This window comes from Procambarus clarkii, chromosome 89 (genome assembly GCF_040958095.1).
Source record: "Procambarus clarkii isolate CNS0578487 chromosome 89, FALCON_Pclarkii_2.0, whole genome shotgun sequence".
Classification (NCBI taxonomy): domain Eukaryota; kingdom Metazoa; phylum Arthropoda; class Malacostraca; order Decapoda; family Cambaridae; genus Procambarus; species Procambarus clarkii.
In genome coordinates, this window is record NC_091238.1 from 10241236 (window position 1) to 10263688 (window position 22453).

Consider the following 22453-nt stretch of genomic DNA (forward strand, 5'->3'; position numbering starts at 1 on the left):
TGCTAATTAAACAGGAAGGGAGAAATAGCCTTCTATTGATACAACATTGGAGTTTAGAGGGAATAGAGTCCACAAGTAACCATCCAGCAGGATTTCATACTAGGTATGAAAACAGGATCATGAAGATAGTGGTAGGTGTTATTTACAACCCTTCATTAACTATGGTAAGGTTATGGAAACAATTCGATAAATGCAATGAAACACTCCTGACAGTAATGGAAATGGCAGTCATGGTGGCAAGGTGAGCCACAGCAAAGATCCCAATACTGTACTTGGAGATTTTAACTACAAGGGAAATAGACTGGTCAACAAGAGATCCTCGTGAGAAAGATGCAAGATTTGCAGATGCTGTAAACACTTCCTGTGGCAGCATATTAAAAGACCTGACTAGAGAAAGAGGTGATGATTTATCAGCTACCCTAGACCTGGCATTTACCCAAAATAATAATAATGCAGAGATCTTAAAATATAAGGTACAATTAGGACCCAGTAATCACAGTATTATTGTGATTAAACTGTAGAACTGAAAGCATGTGTTGGAAGCAATAAAGAACAAGGGACTACAGGATGGTTAGGGATTATCCACATGAGGTTCAGTAGGAGACTGAAATGGGTTAAGTAAGGAAATGTAACTACAAAACTCAACACAAATGCAAAGAAGCAATGGAACTTCATACTACTCAGGAGGGAAGTGGATGAAAGGAGAACAAATAAATGATTAAACAGTGGAGGGGGAAAAAAAGGCATGAGAAAAGTATAGCAACAGTGAGTAGAGGCAAGTAGGTAGGCAACAAAAAAAAATAAAAAAAGGCCAGGAATAGGTACACCAGAATAAGGAAGGAAGCAATATAAAAATTTCAGTCTGGCAAAAGTCAAGAGCCACCCTAGGTTGTTGCACAGCCATGTAAGGAGGAAGACTGGTAGATGATGATGTTGACCAGACCACACACTAGAAGGTGAAGGGACGACGACGTTTCAGTCCGTCCTGGACCATTCTCAAGTCGATTCTCACAATCTTACAACAGAGAGACAGAGAGAGAGAGACATATCAGAGAGAAAAGAGGTGGTTATATATATTACTTCCATGCTAGACATTGAAGCTAAGGTAAGTTATGGACGGATCCTCGATTCGGAAAAGTAGATTCTCACAATCGACTTGAGAATGGTCCAGGATGGACCGAAACGTCGTTGTCCCTTCACTTTCTAGTGTGTGGTCTGGTCAACATACTTTAGCCACGTTATTGTGACTCATCGCCTGCATAGGAGATGATGTGATCAGACTGGGAACAGGGAGGAACATTCTTGGAGAATGATGAAGTGTGTGAAGAACTCAACAAGAGGTTCCAGGTCTACAAACCAGAATCAGATTGGTGTCCAAGGAGGGGTAACAACACTAGATAGAATTGAAGTTAATGTAGTAGTAGAGAGAGATTCCTGTAGAAACTGGATGTAGTAAAACCAGTAGGACTGGACCAGGTATCACCATGGTTACTAAAGGACGCTGCAGGAATCTTGAGTTACCCATTAACTAGTGTTGAGCATTACACTCAAGATGGGAGAGCTACTGGATATTTGGAAAAAGGCAAATGTAGTCCCAATATTCAAGAAAGGTGAATCATGGTTTTTAGGGAATTTAGAGATGGACGATATATTTTAGCATAATTGGAACATTTACTTTCGAAGCATTGTTGATGCATTTTAGCATCCTCTGAATGCTAAAGTATTAAAGGGAAATAAATGTCAAAATTCATAATTGAGTTTTATTTTTTGATAACCAACACAATTTATTGCTGCTTAACTTTTAACAATTTGCAAATTATGATAAGAACCATAAAATATAATACAGAATATGCATTCATGTAGTATATTTGTGTGATTATTTGATATTCATATGGCAGCTAAACAACTTGTGTCATTGGATTTTTAAAATTGTAATAATTGGAGTTATACGTAAAATTACATTTTGGAATTCACCATAAGATGGAATAATTTGTGACCTGGGCCCATTTTGGTACTACAGTATAATCTATTAATTGCAACCTCTGTAGGTACCAAAAAAAGTAAATGCACCAGCAAATACTTGTATGATGTACTGTACTTCTAATTTGCTTTCAGTTACTGTTTCCAACGACTTTAGTTTTGCAATTTTTTTTCAGTAATTCTGTTACTATATGTGCTACAGTATTATTACATCAGAATCTGAGTAAACTTTGCATATTGTACAACTGGTGTCAATATTAATTTTACAATGATAAAGAAGTCATGATCTAGACTTGGTGAGGAGATCTGCGACTTGTAGAAGTTGGAATATATGTGCACCTAAAACATGACAATCTACTAATAAAGGTGTTGGTGCTAGTTGAAGACGTAAAGACTGTGGTGTGACTAAGTCAAGTTTGTCACCGAGCATCAGGCGAGCCTGACAATGGCAAGATATCAAGGCACAGAAACATGAATTAAAATTTGAGCAGACGATGTATACTGTAGAGTAAGTGTACAATGCAGTATATCCAAAAGTGACCCCAAGTGCAATGTTTTAGACAATCTTGGAGAATGGCTCCATCAGCAATGCAGTGAAGGTATTCTCACATCTAGTACTATGCAAATTGAATGAAGTTAGATATAATCACAAATAATCAAATGGGGCACACTGAATATTCCAAGGTATAGATCCCCCTTCCCCAGAGAAAAAGGTAGGAGATGAAGAGCTGAATACCTGCACACACAAATGTTGAAAATTGGGATTATTAACAAGAGAAGAGCAAGGATGTTTTCAACAGCAACAGCTACTGAAAAACAATGGGTCTCGAGTGAGTCATTACTTGGTTCGGAGCTACCTAACACCATTTTTCTATTGACAACTTTGTAGTTATTCTTCCTTTTCTTGTCAGTCTGCCACCCTCTCACAAGTCTCGACATTATAAATATGCTAGACATTACTCGCATAATACTTTTGTGATACAGTACTTTAAAGTGCTGGTACACTTACCTAAATTTCAGATGGTTAACATTTTGTGACAAAACATATACAGGTACAATACTGTATAGTCCTGAGAACGATTGGACAGCTCTTTCATTTCACCTTGCTATTTATAATTAAATACTATACTCCCCTCCTTTTCCAGCCATATATATATATATATATATATACTGTTCCTAAATGATTTGTATGGAATATGAGGTTGAGCTTTAAGTAGGATATAATACAGTAAGAAATTACCTGTCATTCAACTCCCTAAACGTTCCATACGACTTCACTTGAGTATTGGCAACCTGACATGATTATAATGTAGATAAATATTTCTTAGTTTTGGAAGTAATGATAAATATTTTATTCCATGTATAGTTTTTGGCATGATTTTTTTTTATAAATTTAATCTTTTATAAAGTGTATTTAATAATTTAAGAAGTACTGTGGTATAATTGTAGACTTATTCTCTTTATACAATGTGTAATTATATAAATAGTTTATTATTTAGCCTTACTCAGACTGGCTAATCTTTTGTATTACTGGTGTCCAAATGGACACCAGTATTTTTGTATTTGATTAAGTCATTTATTTAAAAATATCTACCCCCAACATTAGTTGTATGTCACAGGAAATTACCATAAATATGTAGCTATACAACAGTGTAATTCAAACGAATTTTCATCAAATGACCGATTCCATAACAAAAATTAATTAGGAATTGTCCAACCCATATCCATGTTCTCTCTTGTATCTACAAAATATTGGCTAGATAAAAAAAACAAAAAAGTTTCCTACAGATCACATTCCAACATGACTCTCTAAAGCTTGATTAAAGTGAAGAAGATGATGCACATTATTTATGCCATTAATACATTCTCATGATACTTTATGAATGGGCAGCTGGTCAGCATACACAAATTGTTTAGCACTTGAAGTCTTCTCCACATCATTCGTCCCATTACTGAAAGAACAAAAGCTAATCTGATAAAGTATGTTCAAGACTATTATTATTTTTGCATGGGTTGTTTATATATTATGATATCAATATCTCCATGTACACACAAGCTGGATATATAACAAAGAAGAGAGGAACAAAATTGGAAAACAACAACTGAAACGGTCAGGCAGAGCGATATTCTAGTACCGAATGTAATAGAGGCTCTTCCCAGCCTTCCTTGGCATCACAGACTACCACGCAGCACTCTTGTTAATGTCCAGTTGGCCTATGTAGCCACCAGGTGGCAACACCAAACAAAAACAGTTTTCCAAAAGTGCCTCCTCACAGAATCTGACACAAAGGCATGCTGCAGACAGGGAGCAGTAGGTAATAAGGGAAGGGGGGGCAATGCAACCAAGTGACTCTCAGAATGACACTTCACATACAGTTCTGTGCAATCAAATTTTCTTTGCCCTCTCAGTTGGTTGCTCACCAAGGTTAGTACCAGCCATGGTACACGGCTGGGCTGGTTAACTGCCTGTATAAGGGAGCACTCCTTGGTAATCTCTGATGCCAAACAGGGCTTGGAGTTTAATTTTTGTTTTTCTAGTGATAAACCTAGCTAGATAGAATCCTCCAATGCTGCCTGGCACCAATATATAACTGCAGGAAGTGCTTGAAATGTTACCTTCCAAACTGGCACCAGTGTTGCTGCCTGACTGCATGATACAGTTCCTACTAAGACAGCTGGACCTTACTTTCGCAACTATAGTAACAGTGCAACAGCTCAGAAATGGTCTTCATTTTGACAGACAAGCAGCGTCTTAAATCCCCTCATGGAAAACTGTCTACTGTAATAGTAAATCACTATTACACTACTGTAATAGTGAGATTTTCCAAAAAAGTTATAACCTATAGTTACTATGGATTGAATGTACAAAAATATATACTATTGTACTACTGGAATTCTAAAGAAAACAATGAGAAACAGACTAACCATGAACCAAACCTGTCCTAGGCCTAAATAATCAATCCTAAGTTTTAAGAACATAATATGTAAGTGGAAGATACTTGAGGGCCTAGTATCAAATTTGCACGGTGAAACAACATACTGGAGTGAATAATCTGGTAGGAAAAGCAAAACAGACCTGGTGAAAAGTAGAGGTTCCACAGCCACTGTATAAACTTCAGATGTCCATGGCTGTTCATTATCCTACCAACACACTAAGAAATATTATTGGAAAAAGTAAATGTGTTCAAGAAACAGTTAGACATGTTTCTGCAAGACGTGCTGGACCAACTGGGTTCTCATGGATATGTGGGCATGCAGGCTGCTCCAAGCAACAGCCTGTTGCACCAAGTTATCACAAGTCAAGCCATGGTTTCTAGCTGTTGAGCCACAAGAGCTAGAAACCATGGCTGAGCTGACTACCAAGGAGCCAGAAGGATCACCATGCCTGATTATATCTCCAACCTGGACAACAACTGAACTGGGGGAAGACAGGAACCCCACCTCGAGCAGTCCAACCAAAAGGCAGCCACCGCGAGAGCTTCAACCTCGGGAAATGGAGCCACATGAGAGGGAACTCGCTGGTTCCACACCCACATGAAGAGATCTACCTCTGGGAAAAACCTGAGCCAAACCAGCCAGTCGCCCAAATAGGCCAAGACATGAACTCCCAAGAGATGTAGCAGGGTCACAACTACCTGCATTAATCTGGTAAAAATCCACGAATCCAGAATCAAACCTAATCCCACACGAAACACTAACCAGTCCCAAAACCTCGGGTGAATAGTGACATGTCAGTATGAATCCCCTGTGGTCCAGGGACACCATCCAGGAATCTGCCTGGAACACCAGGTAAACCTAAGTTACAGTGCTCATGTACAGAAGGTTGTACAGTAAATGAAGCCGTTCAATCCAAAGAGGTCACAAATGTAACATAGGTCTGCCAAGTCCTGCTTTGGGACCAGGAACAACCAGGACATCTAATGAAGAGAAAAAGTTAACTCATCCAAGCCCGAGTTTGAACCATGTTGCAATGTGCGCATGGAGCCAACGTCACGGCTCCTCACATTGAACCCAAAAGAGGGGGTGGTTGGACTAACTAACAAAGATACTGGGAAATGACCCAAAAGGCCCATATCTAAAGATAACTTTTTGTGTGATAAATTCTATGTGAGTGCATTATCATCTGAATGCATCAGCAGCCTCACTTGCAGTTCTAATGCAGAGTTTCCACAATAGGTACCATAATTTTTGGATGACAGACTGCAACAAATCCCCTTTGAAACAATGCATATTTTTCAGATGTTTAAAATCAAAGGGAAAGGAATGTAAACCTGTTGCATCATAGGGTCTTTCATAAAAACACTAAATACCGTGTAAACTTACCTCAGGTTTTTTAATCCAACTTTACTACGTCCACCACACTTGGGAAGGTCAAGAATGTAGTCTGTTAGTTCAACATTTCTGACAGAGCCAAAGAACTCTGTGACCAAAACTTCATTAGGGTCTCGTTTGTAGAGATCTTGTCTGACACCCACAGTAGATATGCAAACACGTTTTGGGCACACCTGAAGCTAAAAAAACAAAATATTTAATGGATTAACTTACTACAATACTGTAATGCTTGAACGAAGGCGAAGGAAAGACCCAATATATGTGTAAATGTATTAAAAACAAAATTTTAGATTTTTTTTTCCTGAAAATTTTAGGGAAAATTTTCTTACAATCTTTTTCAAGGTATTATCTACAATGTCATTTTGGTCAAAAACATTTACAGTCGTTCCCGACTGTAAATGTTCTGGGCTCCGTTGGCCACTCAAGCCAATCAGCAATGTGAAGAATCTTTACAATCCTTTTATTTTCCCCAAGTTATTTGAGGGCTATAACTATAAATTTGGTGTAAAAATGTTAGGCAAGGTAAAAACAAAATTGTATTTATAATAAATTTTGCTCCTCTCTGTGCATTCTTGAACATAAACATAATGGGTTACTTAGAGGATGAAGCGGCTTGCAAGGTAACCACAAACACGGATCCTCAGCAGCCAATAAGAGTGACACAGGTAATCCCAAACCACCAATGGTATTCGAGTTGCAACTTTCTGCAACCTACAGTATTCATTGTTGAAAACTTCCCCACAAAGCTCTGGTAGATCACCCTTTCGGTACTTCTTCGTCATTCACACTTAAGACTCTTCGTACCTGCAAAATAATCTAATTTCTCAACAGTCAACCACACCATGTCTTCTCCGTCTGACAGTTCAAGGTGCAGTGCTGCCATGGGCAGTTGGCCTGCACCACTGAGGTACCTCCAGCATGTCGTATGACCCCAGGTCACTTCCTCATTGGTCAACCCTGTTTGAAAGTTCCCAACCATCTTGCATTCTCGCATCCAGGGAACCTGGTGTCATCATCCAGCCCAAATCCTTGGTGCCAATCTCTCTGCACCAGTGCCTGCTGCCCGCCATGCTCGAAAACTGACTAGGCTTCTCCTACCCTGCAGAAACTGAAAATTTAATAAAACTTCAGGCTTTCTGCCTCCCTGTAAGCATAATTCAAATGAACATGGAGCTGGCTTACATATACAGTACATTTAATAAGAGAATGACTTTTACTAAGTAGGAGAGGTGTGTAAATGTATGGCACACCATTATCCATATAGTACTTTATTACGAAAATCATAGAAATAGAGAACTGAAAGTAGTGAAATGCCACATACTGTGCATCACCTCAGTTGTTCCCAGAGTTTACACCATTGCCATTCCAAGATGGTTCCTAAAAATGAGGTTAGACACAGTTTCAGCCTACTAAAGCAAGACTAATAGGTGACACTCAATGAGGCAAGGGAACCATGTGGGGTGAGGATCAACCATCAATCCACTACCCAAGTAAAATATTGATAAAGACATTAAGGCATAAAAAACCAACATCCCTGAAAAAAGATTAACACGGCCGAACAATCTGACCGACAGTTGCAACAGGCAAACTACTACTGCCCCATTTCTCTCATTCATCACCAGGTGCCAGCCCAGATCACCCAGGATCACAGCCTGGGTGACAGTAATACCCTCCTTACTATTTGGCCTGGTGACCCTGGCCCCTCACCAGTTCTACAGTATCTGGAACTGGAACATTATTTTTTAGGTAAGACATTTGACTTTATTTAGTACTTTATCAAGCACTTGGCAATTGCTTCATGTTTCTTGAGAGCGTTTACCAATTGCAAAGTCTCTCTCTCGCAGCCTTGTTTCACTTCAGTTATAGTTTCAGAGCTCTCTTCCTTGGTGCTGTCAGTGAACTGTTACACTATTAGTTCCCTTTTCTGAAATGGTATGGTAGTCTTTCAGGAATTTGTTGCTGAATTGAGGCCTGCTGAATGAGAGGTAAAGTAGTTAGTGTTTTGGCATACTACCACTGTGCAGACGAGTCACAATAATGTGGCTGAAGGAAAGAAAACAAAAAACAAATACAACTAAACAAAAAAACTTTTGTCTGCAAGCAGTGCAATTAGCCTCCCGTAGCCATTGCCATCAGCTCAATATTACCCCAAACATCAGTTTAACCATTACCCACACTAACCAGTCTAGCCAATGCACTGACATAACTATACAACACACAAACCTAACAAATGACCCGTATCTCATGCCATCCCATGGTAAATGTAAATGGATGGTAATGCACCTGAAATGGTGCCAGTTTTTTTTAATAATGCCCAAGAAGACAACTAAGGCTTTGTTTTTTTTTTAATATGACATATGATTGCTAGAAGTCTCTAGTGTCGAATGACAATCACAATGTCATTCATAATTCATAGCCACAAGTGAACCATGCCTGTTGACTCTGTAGGTCAGTTAGAGCACACTGACCAGTATCCATGTGTGAGAGAGGTTTCTTTACCTCATTTATCTGCTGGTTGGGTCACTACATCTGCCCCACCAAGTTTTGAGCCTACCTTCCCTACTAACAACATTCCTGGAGGTTCCACAGCTTATAGTCCCATGTGACCTCTCTCACTCCTCCTGCTGGGGCACTAACTACACTAACACTTTCCCATCCCCACCGCACGCTCCCTAGACTACCTCAAGGTGCGACGAGCGTTGGCCATGAGCATGCGCCCAGACTCAAATATGTATACCACTCTTTTCAATTTTCTCATCTCAATTTTCATCTTACAGCATTAATTTTGATATCTTTTTGTTTGCAATGGAATTCCCTACAGGGATATATACATATAAAGTCCAAAAGCCCAGCGTGCCACCCGCACCAAATTCACAAATCAGCTGAGGGTTACCCGTGAGCCCTTTGTGGGATTCTCACCTCAACTAGGCCTCTGTTAGTCGTTATCGTATCGCCCTCCTCCTCCTCCCCTCGGAGCGACACTCCGCAGGGCTGACCTTAAGGCGATCCAACCAATGTCTTGCAAACAGCAGCCGGAGGGGTTATCAATTTGTTAACAACAGAATTCCCTACAGGGCTATATGCATATAATGTCCAAAATCCATGCCCACCCCCACAGCAAAGGTGAAAGTCAGCCAAGCATTAGCCGTGAGCGAGCATGCATTTGCACACCCGCTACACCTTCACACAAATGTGTACTGTAAAATCGTTTTAGTTTGATAATGTCAATTTTCTTGTTAGGACGTTCATTTTGGTATAAATGTGTTCGCAATAGAATGCTCTACAGGGATATATGTATATGAAGTCCAAGAGCCCGGCGATCGGATAAAAAAATGTAATTTTAACAAATATATTAAAATCGGACATCATAGATGTCTTTCCCGAACATCCGCGGAGTTAGTTACAGACGTCATATACATCCCTCCCGAACATCCGCAGAGTTAATTACGGATGTCATGTGTCCCTCCGGAACAAAAGTATTAATAGAAGATTTGCTACAATGGTTAGGGAAAACTTGTGAATTTTTTCTCAATGGTAACATATAATGAATTATTTTTATTTTATTAGATTGTAACAATTTGGCACCATAGCATTTAGTATTAAGCATGTTCATACAGGGTGCCACTTACATGTAGACATTGTCTGGCTTTGCACTGGCATATCCAAGACATGTTATCTTGAGGTTATCTTGAGATGGTTTCAGGGCTTTTAGTGTCCCCGCGGCCCGGTCCTCGACCAGACCTCCACCCCCAGGAAGCAGCCCGTGACAGCTGACTAACACCCAGGTACCTATTTTACTGCTAGGTAACAGGGGCATAGGGTGAAAGAAACTCTGCCCATTGTTTCTCGCCGGCACCCGGGACCACAGGATCACAAGTCCAGTGTGCTGTCCGCTCGGCCGACCGGCACCCCTCTGATGTGTTACAGTTACAGACATATTTTCCCTATTTACTTAGCAATTAATTTTTGCCACCTCTATTTTTATATAAGTTTATTCCAACACAAAGCTTCTTCATCTTATGGCATTCTTGTGTTTAAGTTTTGTGCCCGAGGTATGAAAGTGAATAAAGCTAATTTTGGTTTAGTACATCTTTGTTTAAATGTACCAGTGGAACACATCAGTAGAGTTCTACGGACCGTGGGTTGTATAGAGAAGAGAGAATTGTCCACACCATTAACTAGGTGGAGCCTGGCTTCTATACAAAGCAAAAGCTGAATGTAAAATGACAAATAAGCAATACATACAAATTGTGCTAGGGTCCTGTCACTATTGGGAGTGACCCTCTCCAGAAACTCCAGAGCGTAGTAGGTAAAGCGATCAATGATGTAAACTCCAATTGCAGGATCCACATGATGCTGCAAGGAAGAAAATAAAATTAACCAGTCATATGACTGAGGGAGATGTTCCCACTCATCACAGTGCACTATATCTTATGACACAAACATTTAGGAAATTATCTTAATTAAAACACTTTCACCTGCTATTCCCAATAAAACTAATATATTCTTAGCAACTTCCACCACAGGGTTGCAAAGCCTCCCAAGCATCTGGTGAAGCACAGAAAGGGAAGCCTGAACAAGTTTTGAGATCTGCAACAAGGACTTTACCCCGAATAAAAAGATCGGAGCTTCAACGACAAGTCAAGAGAACTCCATAGAAAAGCTCATGAGGTGAGAAGGATCAGAGGGGATCTGATCACTACATACAAAATACAGAGAAGAATAGTATACACAGTGGACATAGTCAGCCTTCTTTCTGACTGAGGGAAAATAGGATGAAACCAAGGGAAGAAACTGGAAATGCAAATGAGCCAGAGAGAAATGCAAAATACTCTAACAAAATAAGGATGAAAACATGTGAAACCTACTGAAAGTAGTAGTGGAAGCCATCTCCATACACTGAGTTAACTGATACAAACTTGTGATGGACAGAGTTAACTGGTACAAACTTGTGATGGACAGAGTTAACTTACAGAGAGTGAATCTTCTCCAACTAAGCTGGAAGCAATGGCCAGAATGTTGGGAGAATAGAAGTGTTCATACATGGACGCTGCTTGGCACGTGTCAATGATGAAGAGAATTTCATTGTACCTGTAATGTTATCACCACTGACAATTATACTTATTTTGATACAGTAATAATATTTTCAATAAACATTCTTTATATGGAAAATAATTATATGCTGATACAATATTGATTTAGTTTGCTTTGCATTTAAGAGTTGCACTGCAAATATTTTAATGTTTTTATTATACAAAGCTATTACTAAGCAAAAAGTATAAACATCATAACTGTTCCTTACTTTTGTGGAATGACAGACATTTAAGAAATGCTGGAAAGGTATTATGGAATAATAATAATAATAATAATAATAATAATAATAATAATAATAATAATAAGTAGTAGTAGTAGTAGTAGTATAGTTGAAGTAGTAGTAGTTGAAGTAGTTGTAGTAGTAGTTGAAGTAGTTGTAGTAGTAGTTGAAGTAGTTGTAGTAGTAGTAGTTGAAGTAGTTGTAGTAGTAGTTGAAGTAGTTGAAGTGGTAGTAGTAGTAGTAGTTGTATTACTGGTAGTAATAGTTGTAGAAGAAGTAGTTTTAGTAGTAATTGTTGTTGCTGTTAATCTCCTCTCACACCTCTATTTTCCTGGAATAGCGGGATCTTTACGCTGAGAACTGGCCAACTTCTGGGACTGGCTGAAGGCCACTTACGGAGAGCATCAGGCATGGTCAAACTTCCCACCCTTACCTCCTATGTTGGCATAGATCAAAGTAACTATAGAGTACCTTCCATCGACACTTTGATCCACTGAGGGAGTGTCAGCTGGGCATTTTTGATACGATAAAATGATCTGAAAACCTAGGCACCTCTGTCAGGGTTGAGGTGGTCCTACGATTAATATATATATATATATATATATATATATATATATATATATATATATATATATATATATATATATATATATATATATATATATATATATATATATATATATATTATATAATATATATATATATATATATATATATATATATATATATATATATATATATATATATATATATATATATATATATATATATATATATATACTGTACTTATTTTCCTCTAACTGTTACACTCAATATCAAATACCAACATGAATTATGTACTGTATACCTCTTCTTCTGCCACATTTGTTCAAATGCATCAGCAAGCTCTACATTAGTAATTTCCTCTGAATCTTGAAACTTAAGGAAGCCATCTCCTCCATGGCCTGTCATATATATCAAGATATTAGACCCATCATCAGTTAACAATCTCTTTGATCTTGGTGTGCTTGGAGTTAGTCTACCAGTTAGCAGCCTCACAAAGTTTTCCACAGTTACCTGAAAATTTAATGCAACAAAATCCTTATGCATTTCTTGCAATTTATTATAATTATGTCACATAAAACTGATCATTTTCAACAACAAGGCTTTACGATGAAAATTACAGTAGTGCCAGAAAAATTATTTATTAATCAATGGAAAAATTATGCGTCTTCTATAACATTTTCTTCTCTCTGCTGACAGGTAAAGAATTAATAGCTATCTTAGCTTTGCTCCTAGGTGAAGAGAGATGTAAGGAAACATTTTTTACATGTGTTGTTACTTGAATATTAACATACTGTATCTAGAAACTAAAGAATAAACAAATTTGGGAGTATGATAAACAAACAAGATACACCCATTATACATCTTACAACAGAGCAGACCTAATAATAATGTTGAGAACAGATATAATACATACCTCATAGCCCCTATAATCAACTTCAACATCTTCTCCATATACATTAATGTGCTGATGAGCATTGTTGAAGACGGTAGCAGGACGTGGGTTGCGTGGGTTACATGCCATATCATCAGCCACCATCAAGATGATCTGACTAATTTGAGTAGGAGCTCATTAATAAACAATGATGATTATGGATGAAAAAACAGTTAAATGTAATTAAATGCCTCGTTCTGATTAGGGCTCAGTGGCTCCCTGTAGTAGTACCTCTGCCCCCTGTGGAGCTACCTCACTGAGGTAGCTCCACACATACACACACACTCACCCACACCCACACCCACACACACACACACGAGCAAGGAGAAGTCCCTGTACTAAGAGAGGTGGTGGTAAACCGAACAACATTGGAAGAATTTGAGCTTCCCAGAGATGGTCAAAACGAATCTTTTGGAGCTGAATGTGACAGTCTGTTGAGCCTGACAGAATCTCACCATTGATACTAAAAGAGGGTGCAGAAGCACTGTGTGTATGTGCCACTCTCTATGGTCTATAACAGGTTAATGAAAACAGGAAACCTACCAGAAAGTTGGAAGACATCTAATGTAATCCCAGTATGCAAAAAGTGTGACAGGCAAGAGGTACTGAACTACATGCCAGTTTCCCTAACCTGTATACCATGCAAGGTGATGGAGAAAATCGTGAGGAAGAAGTTCATAGAACATCTGGAGAGGAGGTTTGTATCACATCAACAGCATGGGTTCAGGGATTGCAAATTGTGCCTCACAGGTTTAATAGAATTATATGACCAGGCAACAAAAATAAGACAAGAAAGAGAAGGGAGAGCAGCCTGCATTTTCTTAGACCATCAGAAAGCCATTGACACAGTACCCCCATAAGAGACTTACAGAAGTTGAAGAAACTGGCAGAATTATCAGGTAAGGTGCTCCAGTGGATATGGTAGTATCTACGCTACAGAAAATGAGTTAATGCGAGGGGGAGACCTCAGAGTGGCGAGATGTCACCAGCGGAGTCCCACAAGGCTCTGCACTTGGGACCCATCCTGTTTCTGATACAATGTGCAGTATATGTAAATGATCTACCAGACGGTATAGACTCATTCCTCTCAATGTTTGCTGGTGATGCAAAAACTATGAGATGAATCAAGACAGGGGGGGGGAGATAGACAGACAAGATAACCTGGACAAACTGAAGGAATGATCTGGAAAATGGTTACACACTGAAGTTTAACTCATGTAAGTGTAAAGTAATGAAATTAGGTGAAGGGTGGAGGATGAACAGAAGTTACCATCTGGGAGGCTAAATCCTTCAAGTCAAGTTGAGAGAAAGATCTAGGGGTCGATATCATGCCGAACTTGTCCCCAGAGGCCCACATCAAAAGGATATCATCAGCAGCATATGCTTGATAGGCCAACATAGGAACTGCCTTTAGAAACATGTGTAAGGAATCATTCAGAACCCTGTACACCATGTATGTCAGATCAATCCTGGAATATGCAGCACTAGCCTGGAGTTCATACCTAATTAAATGCAAGACAAATTTAGAGAAGATTCAGAGGTATGCAACCAGACTAGTCCCAGAGCCGAGGAGTACAAGTTACGACGAAAGGCTAAGGGAATCAAATCTCACGTCCGTAGAAGATAGAAGAATTAGGGAAGACTTGATCATCACCTACAAAATTTTCAGGAATTGACAGGGTGGACAAAGATGAACTATTTAGCATGGGCAGAACACGCACAAGGAGATAAAGGTGGAAACTTGGTACTCAAATGAGCTACACACACATTAGCATATTAGAAAGAATTTTTTCAGCATCAGGGTAGTTAATAAATGGAATGCACTAGGCAGTGATGTGGTTATCTTCTTGGGGTTATCGTGAGATGATTTTGGGGCTTTTTAGTGTCCCCGCGGCCCGGTCCTCGACCAGGCTTCCACCCCCAGGAAGCAGCCCGTGACAGCTGACTAACGCCCAGGTACCTATTTTACTGCTAGGTAACAGGGGCATAGGGTGAAAGAAACTCTGCCCATCGTTTCTCGCCGGCGCCTGGGATCGAACCCAGGACCACAGGATCACAAGTCCAGTGTGCTGTCCGCTCGGCCGACCGGCTCCGGAGGCAGACTCCATACAGTTTCAAATGTAGCCATGATCCATCCCAACAGGCTCAAAATCCTGTACACCAGTCGATTGACAGTCGAGAGGCGAGAACAAAGAGCCAAATCAGCTGAAGCTCAACACCTGCAAGTACAACTAGGTGAATACATCACATGAGCCCTAGGTGCCTGCCTACTGGAAATCAAAGCCAGAACTTGGGCCTCACAGAGAGCAAGGCATTATGATCTCCCACATCAAGGTAACATCTGGAAAGCATGTGAAATAAAGCAGACAACTGAACAGTACACAGAGAAAAGAAATGAAGCAGCAATCTACAAACAATCCACCCAGCACTTAAGGTAGAGCCCACTAGTTGCAGTTAACCACCACCAAGAGCTCCAACTCCCCATGTCAACAAGGCCCAACCACAAGGCCCAACCAGAAGACCCAACTAGAAAGAGTTATTTCATTACATTCAATGTTGGGTTTCTGAAGGAGTCAAAGAGCAGCTCCCTGAAGCTAATTAACCACACACACACAGTACAAGGAAAAACAGGGCTTGCCAGGGAAAAGGAAGAGGAGGGGAAAAGTATAACTCTTGAAAAGAAGAATAGAGGATGGGGAACCCAACCTAGGGCAACACAAGCCTGACGAGAATCAGGAACAGAAACTGGGTAATAAGTTGTCAGAACATTGTTAGACCTACAAAACCCCAGACTTCAAATATATGCCCACAACATGTTATAAAAGATAGTACGACATTCGCAAGCTTACAAATATCATGCTACGAGTTCCAAAATACCTTTTAGAACTCACTAGTCTGCAACATCAATATTCGAAAACACAGCATATAAATTTGCAAATGTCATGTGATGTTAGCAAACAGTATTTTATTATTTCTTGTTATCTATGCTGTCATAAAAATCTTTTGAGGGTTTTACTGTAACAACATGAATAAAAATATAAAATTATATACTTCTTAGAGGTTTCTAATTACCTATCAGGAATCCCAAGCCTCTTGACAGAACGATACATAGAGAGCACATTAGCAACATGACGATAATTGAACCAGAAGCGAGAAGTATCTACCAAAACTGCCCAGTTGTTAGTGTGTGTTTTTCCTTTCAACTGTTGTGGTGAAGCACCATCCTGAAAACAAATGTATAAACATCCATAAATACCAAAGTACATCTCTCAAATATACCGTACACACATTATGAGGTACAACTATTAAACAATTGTAACGTACTATGACAATAATATTTTAATGATAGTGTTATGGATTAAACTTCAGTTGCTCCCTGAACCATAGCCATGAGCCCACTCACGTTATTGCTAAGATGCTTGGCCCTAGAGTGACTCTGCACTAGTGATGGGATAATATTAAAATTTCTAACTATTTCGATACCCATGCCAATTCCACCAAAAGTTTTTATTTCGATGTGATTGTCGATTCTTATTCCGATTCATTTAAAAAGTTCAGTTGAATACTTATTTTAATGTTAAGGAAAATTTCTGTATTTACATTTTACAAAATTACACGAGTGGTAGGGCAAGGTGGTGATGTGTGACACTAACACTAATAATACAGGAAGATGATGCTAATGGCTGAAAATTATACTGATGGAGTTATATTTTTAAATGGTACTGTAAAGTATAAAGTACTACTGTATTACAGTACTGTAGTACAGTACAGTAGTACAGTTGTGTTCAGTCTCGACTCACAATCAGGAATTAAGGGTTCAAATCCCAGGAAGGACAGAAATGATTGGGCATGTTTCCCATCACCTAATGCCTCTGTTTACCTAGTAGTAAATAGGTACCCATACGTTAGTCAACTTCTTGTGGGGTTGCATCCTGGGGAGGGTCAGTACTGTACTTCGATCTTGGAGCATCTTCGATATAAGCCTAACATGTGTATATACGGCTGCCTATCCAATAAAATTAATTATTATTATTATTAAGGTAAACTAGTTGTTAAAATTCATAGATAGATTTTAATTATGTAGCTTGTATAACAACTAGAAATAATGTGTGAAAAGTACCCGATAATGCAACTTACATTATTTGCGAAGTTTTCTAAAATGCAGAAGCATGCAACAGTCATCATGAAGAGTTTCATGGCTTTATGATACATGAAGTTCTGCAGGTGATGACAGCACGCACAGTCTTTCTGGGTGGTGTCACTTGACAGTTAGGTGCTAACTTAGCGAAGGTGCGCCTGGAAATAACCGCATAGAAAATTATACTGAGCAGTCACTTAACCACAATGAGTCCACCCTAGCTGTTGACAGTTAAAACTTTATGTGACCACTCAATAGCTCTTATAATGAAGAGTGCTACACAAGCCTTGTACTGTACAGTATTTATGTTATTATTATTGGTCAAATGGAAGGGTCAAGAGGGAGTGTAATAATAATGTTACTGTACTTGTACATTTAGAGGTCAACTACAGAGGTGCCGTGTGTGGCCCAGTGGACTCTCGAGGGGTAAATTGCAAAGCTTTACAGCTAAACAAGCATCACCTGTCAGAGGAAATGAAAATGCCCTGCTGGGAATAAACACACTGATGGGCAGATGATTGGGGAGACCCAAGGGTACCTCGGAGGAATGCACACCCCACAGAGAACACTGGAATTAAATCATGTCGTAGCGCAGTCGATCAAGGCAGCGTCTGGGATGCTCTCAGATGTAGGTTCGAACCCTTATCACGGCCCTTGTGGATTTGTTTACGAGATGGGTATAAATTGGGTATGAAAACATAAGAATGAAAGTACAGGGGCACCTCGACTTACGATTGCCCCTACTTACGATAATTTCGAGTTACGATGTAAATTTCATCGAAAAATGCGACTCGACATCCGATGGTGTCGTCGACTTACAATATTTGTTGGTACACGTTCAGGTCGACTGAGCGCATGGTTCCCGGTCACGCAGCCGACCTGCCTCAGTTTACTATAGCTGCCCGCTTAGTGACGATCGTGTCTGTAAGAAATTTCGCTTTTGTGGGGATTTTTTGCATTTTGAACATTAAAGTAATTATTATATATCATGCCACGAGTCCCAGGAAAGTCAGTGGTAAGGCTCAACATATGAGATCCCATGTAAGGATGACCATAGAGCAGAAACAAGAGATCATTCGTAAATATGAAGATGGTGTGCGGGTTGTTGGACTGGCTAGGCAGTACAACAAATCTCAGTCAATGATATCCACCATACTGTCTAAGAAAAAGGACATTATGGGTACTAAAGTGATGCATCATTACAGACAAATGTTAAAACGAAGGGAAAAACAAATGTCTCTTGACAAATTTGTAGCGAGACAAACAAGCACTGAACCACAACCAGGTCCTAGTGGTATTCAGGCAAAACATAGGAGAGAGAGACTACCCCAGAGAAAACATCTCTGCCTGATGTGATAATGGAAGGGGACTCCCCTTCCAAACAGTAACAACTCTCCTCCTCCTCCCCCCTCATCACCATCTTCCATATGCCATCAAGAGCCCTCCATAAAGGTAAGATAAACTTAGGTACTGTATTGTGGTTAGAAAAAAAACCATTGTATTCAGTATAATATGTATTTGTATGTTAATATTTTGGAGGTGGGGAACGGATTAATTCAAATCCCTTTATTTCTTGTGGGAAAAATCACTTCGACTTACGATCCGTCTCTGGGAACGGATTAGCATCTTAAGTCGAGGCCCCATTGTAACTACAGAAGGCCTATTGGCCCATACTTTCTTGAAGGTTGTGGAGGCCAAAACCGTCAGTAATTTCAAAGCGTTATATGACAAAGCGTGCTAGGAAGACGGGACACCACGAGCGTAGCCTCATCCTGTAACTACACTTAGGTAATTACACATAGGTAATTACTGGGTAGGCAAGGCAAAACACAGCCCCTTCTAAACTCATACCCACATGGATAACCACAACAAGTTCTCCAGTGCCCTCTGGCAGAGCAGGTGCCAGCTGCCTACCATGCCCCGAGGGGACACCAGGAACGCATCAGGACCTGCCAACTCCAAGATGGTGGGAAAAAACTGCTGCAACCTATGACAAATAAATACACATCACGGCAGGTGCTCGGTGACACACGGGCGTCCCCTGGGGAGATGAGAGCCAGTACCCACCCTCACTGGAAGACAGTTTATTGATACCAGGTAACCCCAGACGACAAAGCATCAGTTGTCCATTGGGTAGCTGAATATGTGAAAGCCAAATGATGAAAGCAAAGAAGCCCTCCAATACTCTAAACCCAATTGGGCAATATTCTCCGACGTCTTCCAGTGACCTTCCAGCAGCCAGCCACCTACCACCTCCGTGGGCACCAGGAGCTCACCAACTCTCAGTATCTCTCAGCCAAGCCGACGTTGGACACCAACTCCTTGCAACAGTCTCCGTGGTGTAGTGGTAAGACACTTGCCTGGCGTTCCGCGAGTGCTTTGTCATGGGTTCGTATCCTGGCCAGGGAGGATTTATTGGGCGCAAATCCTTAACTGTAGCCTCTGTTTAACTCAACAGTAAAATGGGTACTTGGTTGTAACGATTCTTCGTGGGGGTCGTATTCCAGGGACCTGCCCAAAACGCTATGCATACTAGTGGCTGTACAAGAATGTAACAACTCTTATATATATGTATGTATGTATATATATTATATATATATATATATATAATTATATATATATATGTTATATAAACTCCCCGACCGAAGAACCTGCCAGAAAACGAAAACAAAACAAGAAGGCAATCAACTTCTCTGAGACCCCGGGCGATAATGGTGCCAGGCGTCAAAAGTTGGCTGTTAAAGAGAAATACTAGACGGCATTACCGTGAACCAAAGTGCAGTAATGACGTTACGTTCACCTGCGACCCCCTAGGTGAAGTAGGTATCCAGTCATCCACCTGTTGTCAAGGTTGAACCAGGAGTCCCAAGTATAACTGATTGATGAGTATTATGCCACCCAAGATGTGGCACGGGCATGAATAGCCCGTAAAGACAGTATAATGATGATGTTGATTTAGGGGCGACGACAATCGTGGGATTGGATGCGTCCCGGCGTACCCGTCAAAAGTTAATAGCAAAGCCTAATGGCGAAATGAATATCGCTTATAATTGGAAACTAATGAGCCTCGCGGCAAATAAACACACAGACGGGCAGATGAGTATAATGTTGTGTGGGGTGGCGAGTAATGTTGTGATGTGAGTCCGGTGGTCACCTCTGTTGCTCTCGTTACCATTGTCACGTTTTCTATGGTTACCTCCCTACTCCCACCTTTTGAGCTCAGTCTCTCTATTTGTGCATTGGGCGTTCTCGAACACATTTTTTATATAATAATTTACGAAAAGGAATAACTAGCTTATCATGGCTGTAAATTGTAGCTAAATTATTTATGGGGTTCAGTTCCTAAGCCCACTATGTATGCACACTACCTCTATACCTTTTCCACGACCACCATAGCACTGGTATGGGGTGCATAATAAATGAACTAAACTTAAAAACTATTGATCTCTAAGCCTATCAACCTGTGGAGAGTTATAAAGGAACCGACAGATGAACCGTGTCTACCAATAAAACTATTTTTCAGAAAATCTTTGGACCAATTAATGTAGATAGTTCTCCTTGATTGGAAATACGCAGATTTACCTGAAGGCCACTAATACTAGTTACCTCGACGAGGACAGGAAGCCAGCGGCTTGTTAAAGGCACGGGCATGAATAGCCCGTAAGTGGTGGCTCTTTTGAGCCATTACTAGTATCAAGAGCTGATACTGGAGAACTGTGGAGGTGCGACTGCACCCTGCGTGACGGGAGATGTCTCCCGTGGCGTGCTCTATGACGGCCTGGCCCATATGTAAGTGGTTCACTGGTGTCCAGTGATCACACGGGAGACATCTCCCGTCACGCAGGGTGCAGTCGCACCTCCACAGTTCTCCAGTATCAGCTCTTGATACTAGTAATGGCTCAAAAGGGCCACCACTTACGGGCTATTCATGCCCGTGTCACCTTTTGGGTGGCTTAATCTTCATCCATCAGTCCAGTGATCGACGGGAGACATCTCCCGTCACGCAGGGTGCAGTAGCACCTCCGCACCTCGTGACAACCCATCAACATGGGTTCAGGGAGGGTAAATCTTGCCTTACAGGCTTGATAGAATTCTACGATCAGGTGACAAAATTAAGCAAGAAAGAGAAGGATGGGCGGACTGCATTTTTTGGACTGTCGGAAAGCCTTTGACACAGTATCCCATAAAAGGTTGATGCATAAGCTGGAGAAACAGGCAGGAGTAACTGGTAGGACGCTCCAGTGGATAAGGGAGTACCTAAGCAATAGGAAGCAGAGAGTTACAGTGAGGGGTGAGACCTCAGAATGGCGTGAAGTCACAAGTGGAGTCCCACAGGGCTCTGTACTCGGACCTATCCTGTTTCTGATATACGTAAATGATCTCCCAGAGGGTATAGACTCATTCCTCTCAATGTTTGCTGACGACGCCAAAATTATGAGAAGGATTAAGACAGAGAAGGACAGCTTGAGGCTTCAAGAAGACCTGGACAAGCTGCAGGAATGGTCGAACAAATGGCTGTTAGAGTTTAACCCAAGCAAATGTAATGTAATGAAGATAGGGGTAGGAAGCAGGAGACCAGATACAAGGTATCATTTGGGAGATGAAATGCTTCAAGAGTCAGAGAGAGAGAAAGACCTGGGGGTTGATATCCTGCCAGACCTGTCCCCTGAAGCTCATATCAAGAGGATAACATCAGCAGCATATGTCAGGTTGGCTAACATAAGAACAGCCTTTAGAAACTTGTGTAAGGAATCTTTCAGAACATTATATACCACATATGTCAGACCAATCCTGGAGTATGCGGCTCCAGCATGGAGTCCATATCTAGTCAAGCATAAGACTAAACTGGAAAAGGTTCAAAGGTTTGCCACCAGACTAGTACCCGAGCTGAGAGGTATGAGCTACGAGGAGAGATTACAGGAATTAAACCTCGCTTCGTTGAAAGAAGAGTTAGGGGGGACATGATCACCACATTCAAGATTCTTAAGGGGATCGACAGGGTTGATAAAGACAGGCTATTTAACACAAGGGGCACACGCACTAGGGGACACAGGTGGAAACTGAGTGCCCAAATGAGCCACAGAGAGCAATACAACAACAATCAATATATAGGATAACTAATCAAGCTGAAATCTAAAACTAATGGTCATAAATTACAACTAAATAATATCAGCAAATAATATATGAACATATACAATAATATATTATTGAT

General features: G+C 40.4%; 1 protein-coding gene across 6 annotated transcripts; it reads right to left on the reverse strand.

Annotated features, from left to right (window-relative positions):
• Positions 1 to 1746: 1746 nt before the first annotated feature.
• Positions 1747 to 20429, reverse strand: PIG-K (Phosphatidylinositol glycan anchor biosynthesis class K). 6 transcript variants are annotated; one of them, XM_045767118.2, is made up of 9 exons: positions 20328 to 20429; positions 17241 to 17399; positions 16176 to 16327; positions 13086 to 13221; positions 12474 to 12682; positions 11286 to 11403; positions 10558 to 10668; positions 6304 to 6491; positions 1747 to 3932 (listed from the first exon to the last, which is right to left on the reverse strand). In XM_045767118.2, the coding sequence occupies exons 2-9, from the start codon at positions 17313 to 17315 to the stop codon at positions 3848 to 3850; spliced, it is 1074 nt and encodes a 357-aa protein (XP_045623074.1). In that variant the 5' UTR covers positions 17316 to 17399; positions 20328 to 20429; the 3' UTR covers positions 1747 to 3847. The 6 variants fall into 6 exon arrangements, with proteins under 6 accessions (XP_045623074.1, XP_069174075.1, XP_045623077.1 ...); XM_069317974.1 differs by having other exon boundaries at positions 20396 to 20417; XM_045767121.2 differs by having other exon boundaries at positions 20332 to 20401.
• Between the last annotated feature and the right edge of the window lie 2024 nt (positions 20430 to 22453).

Excerpts from the sequence above, each read along its gene's own strand:
- PIG-K (XM_045767118.2), bottom strand. The coding sequence starts at position 17,315 with ATGTATCATAAAGCCATGAAACTCTTCATGATGACTGTTGCATGCTTC. Across the intron at positions 11,404-12,473 it reads CAAATGTGGCAGAAGAAGAG|GTACAATGAAATTCTCTTCA; the intron begins GTATACAGTACA and ends ATAACATTACAG. Across the intron at positions 6,492-10,557 it reads ACAGGACCCTAGCACAATTT|CTTCAGGTGTGCCCAAAACG; the intron begins GTATGTATTGCT and ends TTGTTTTTTTAG.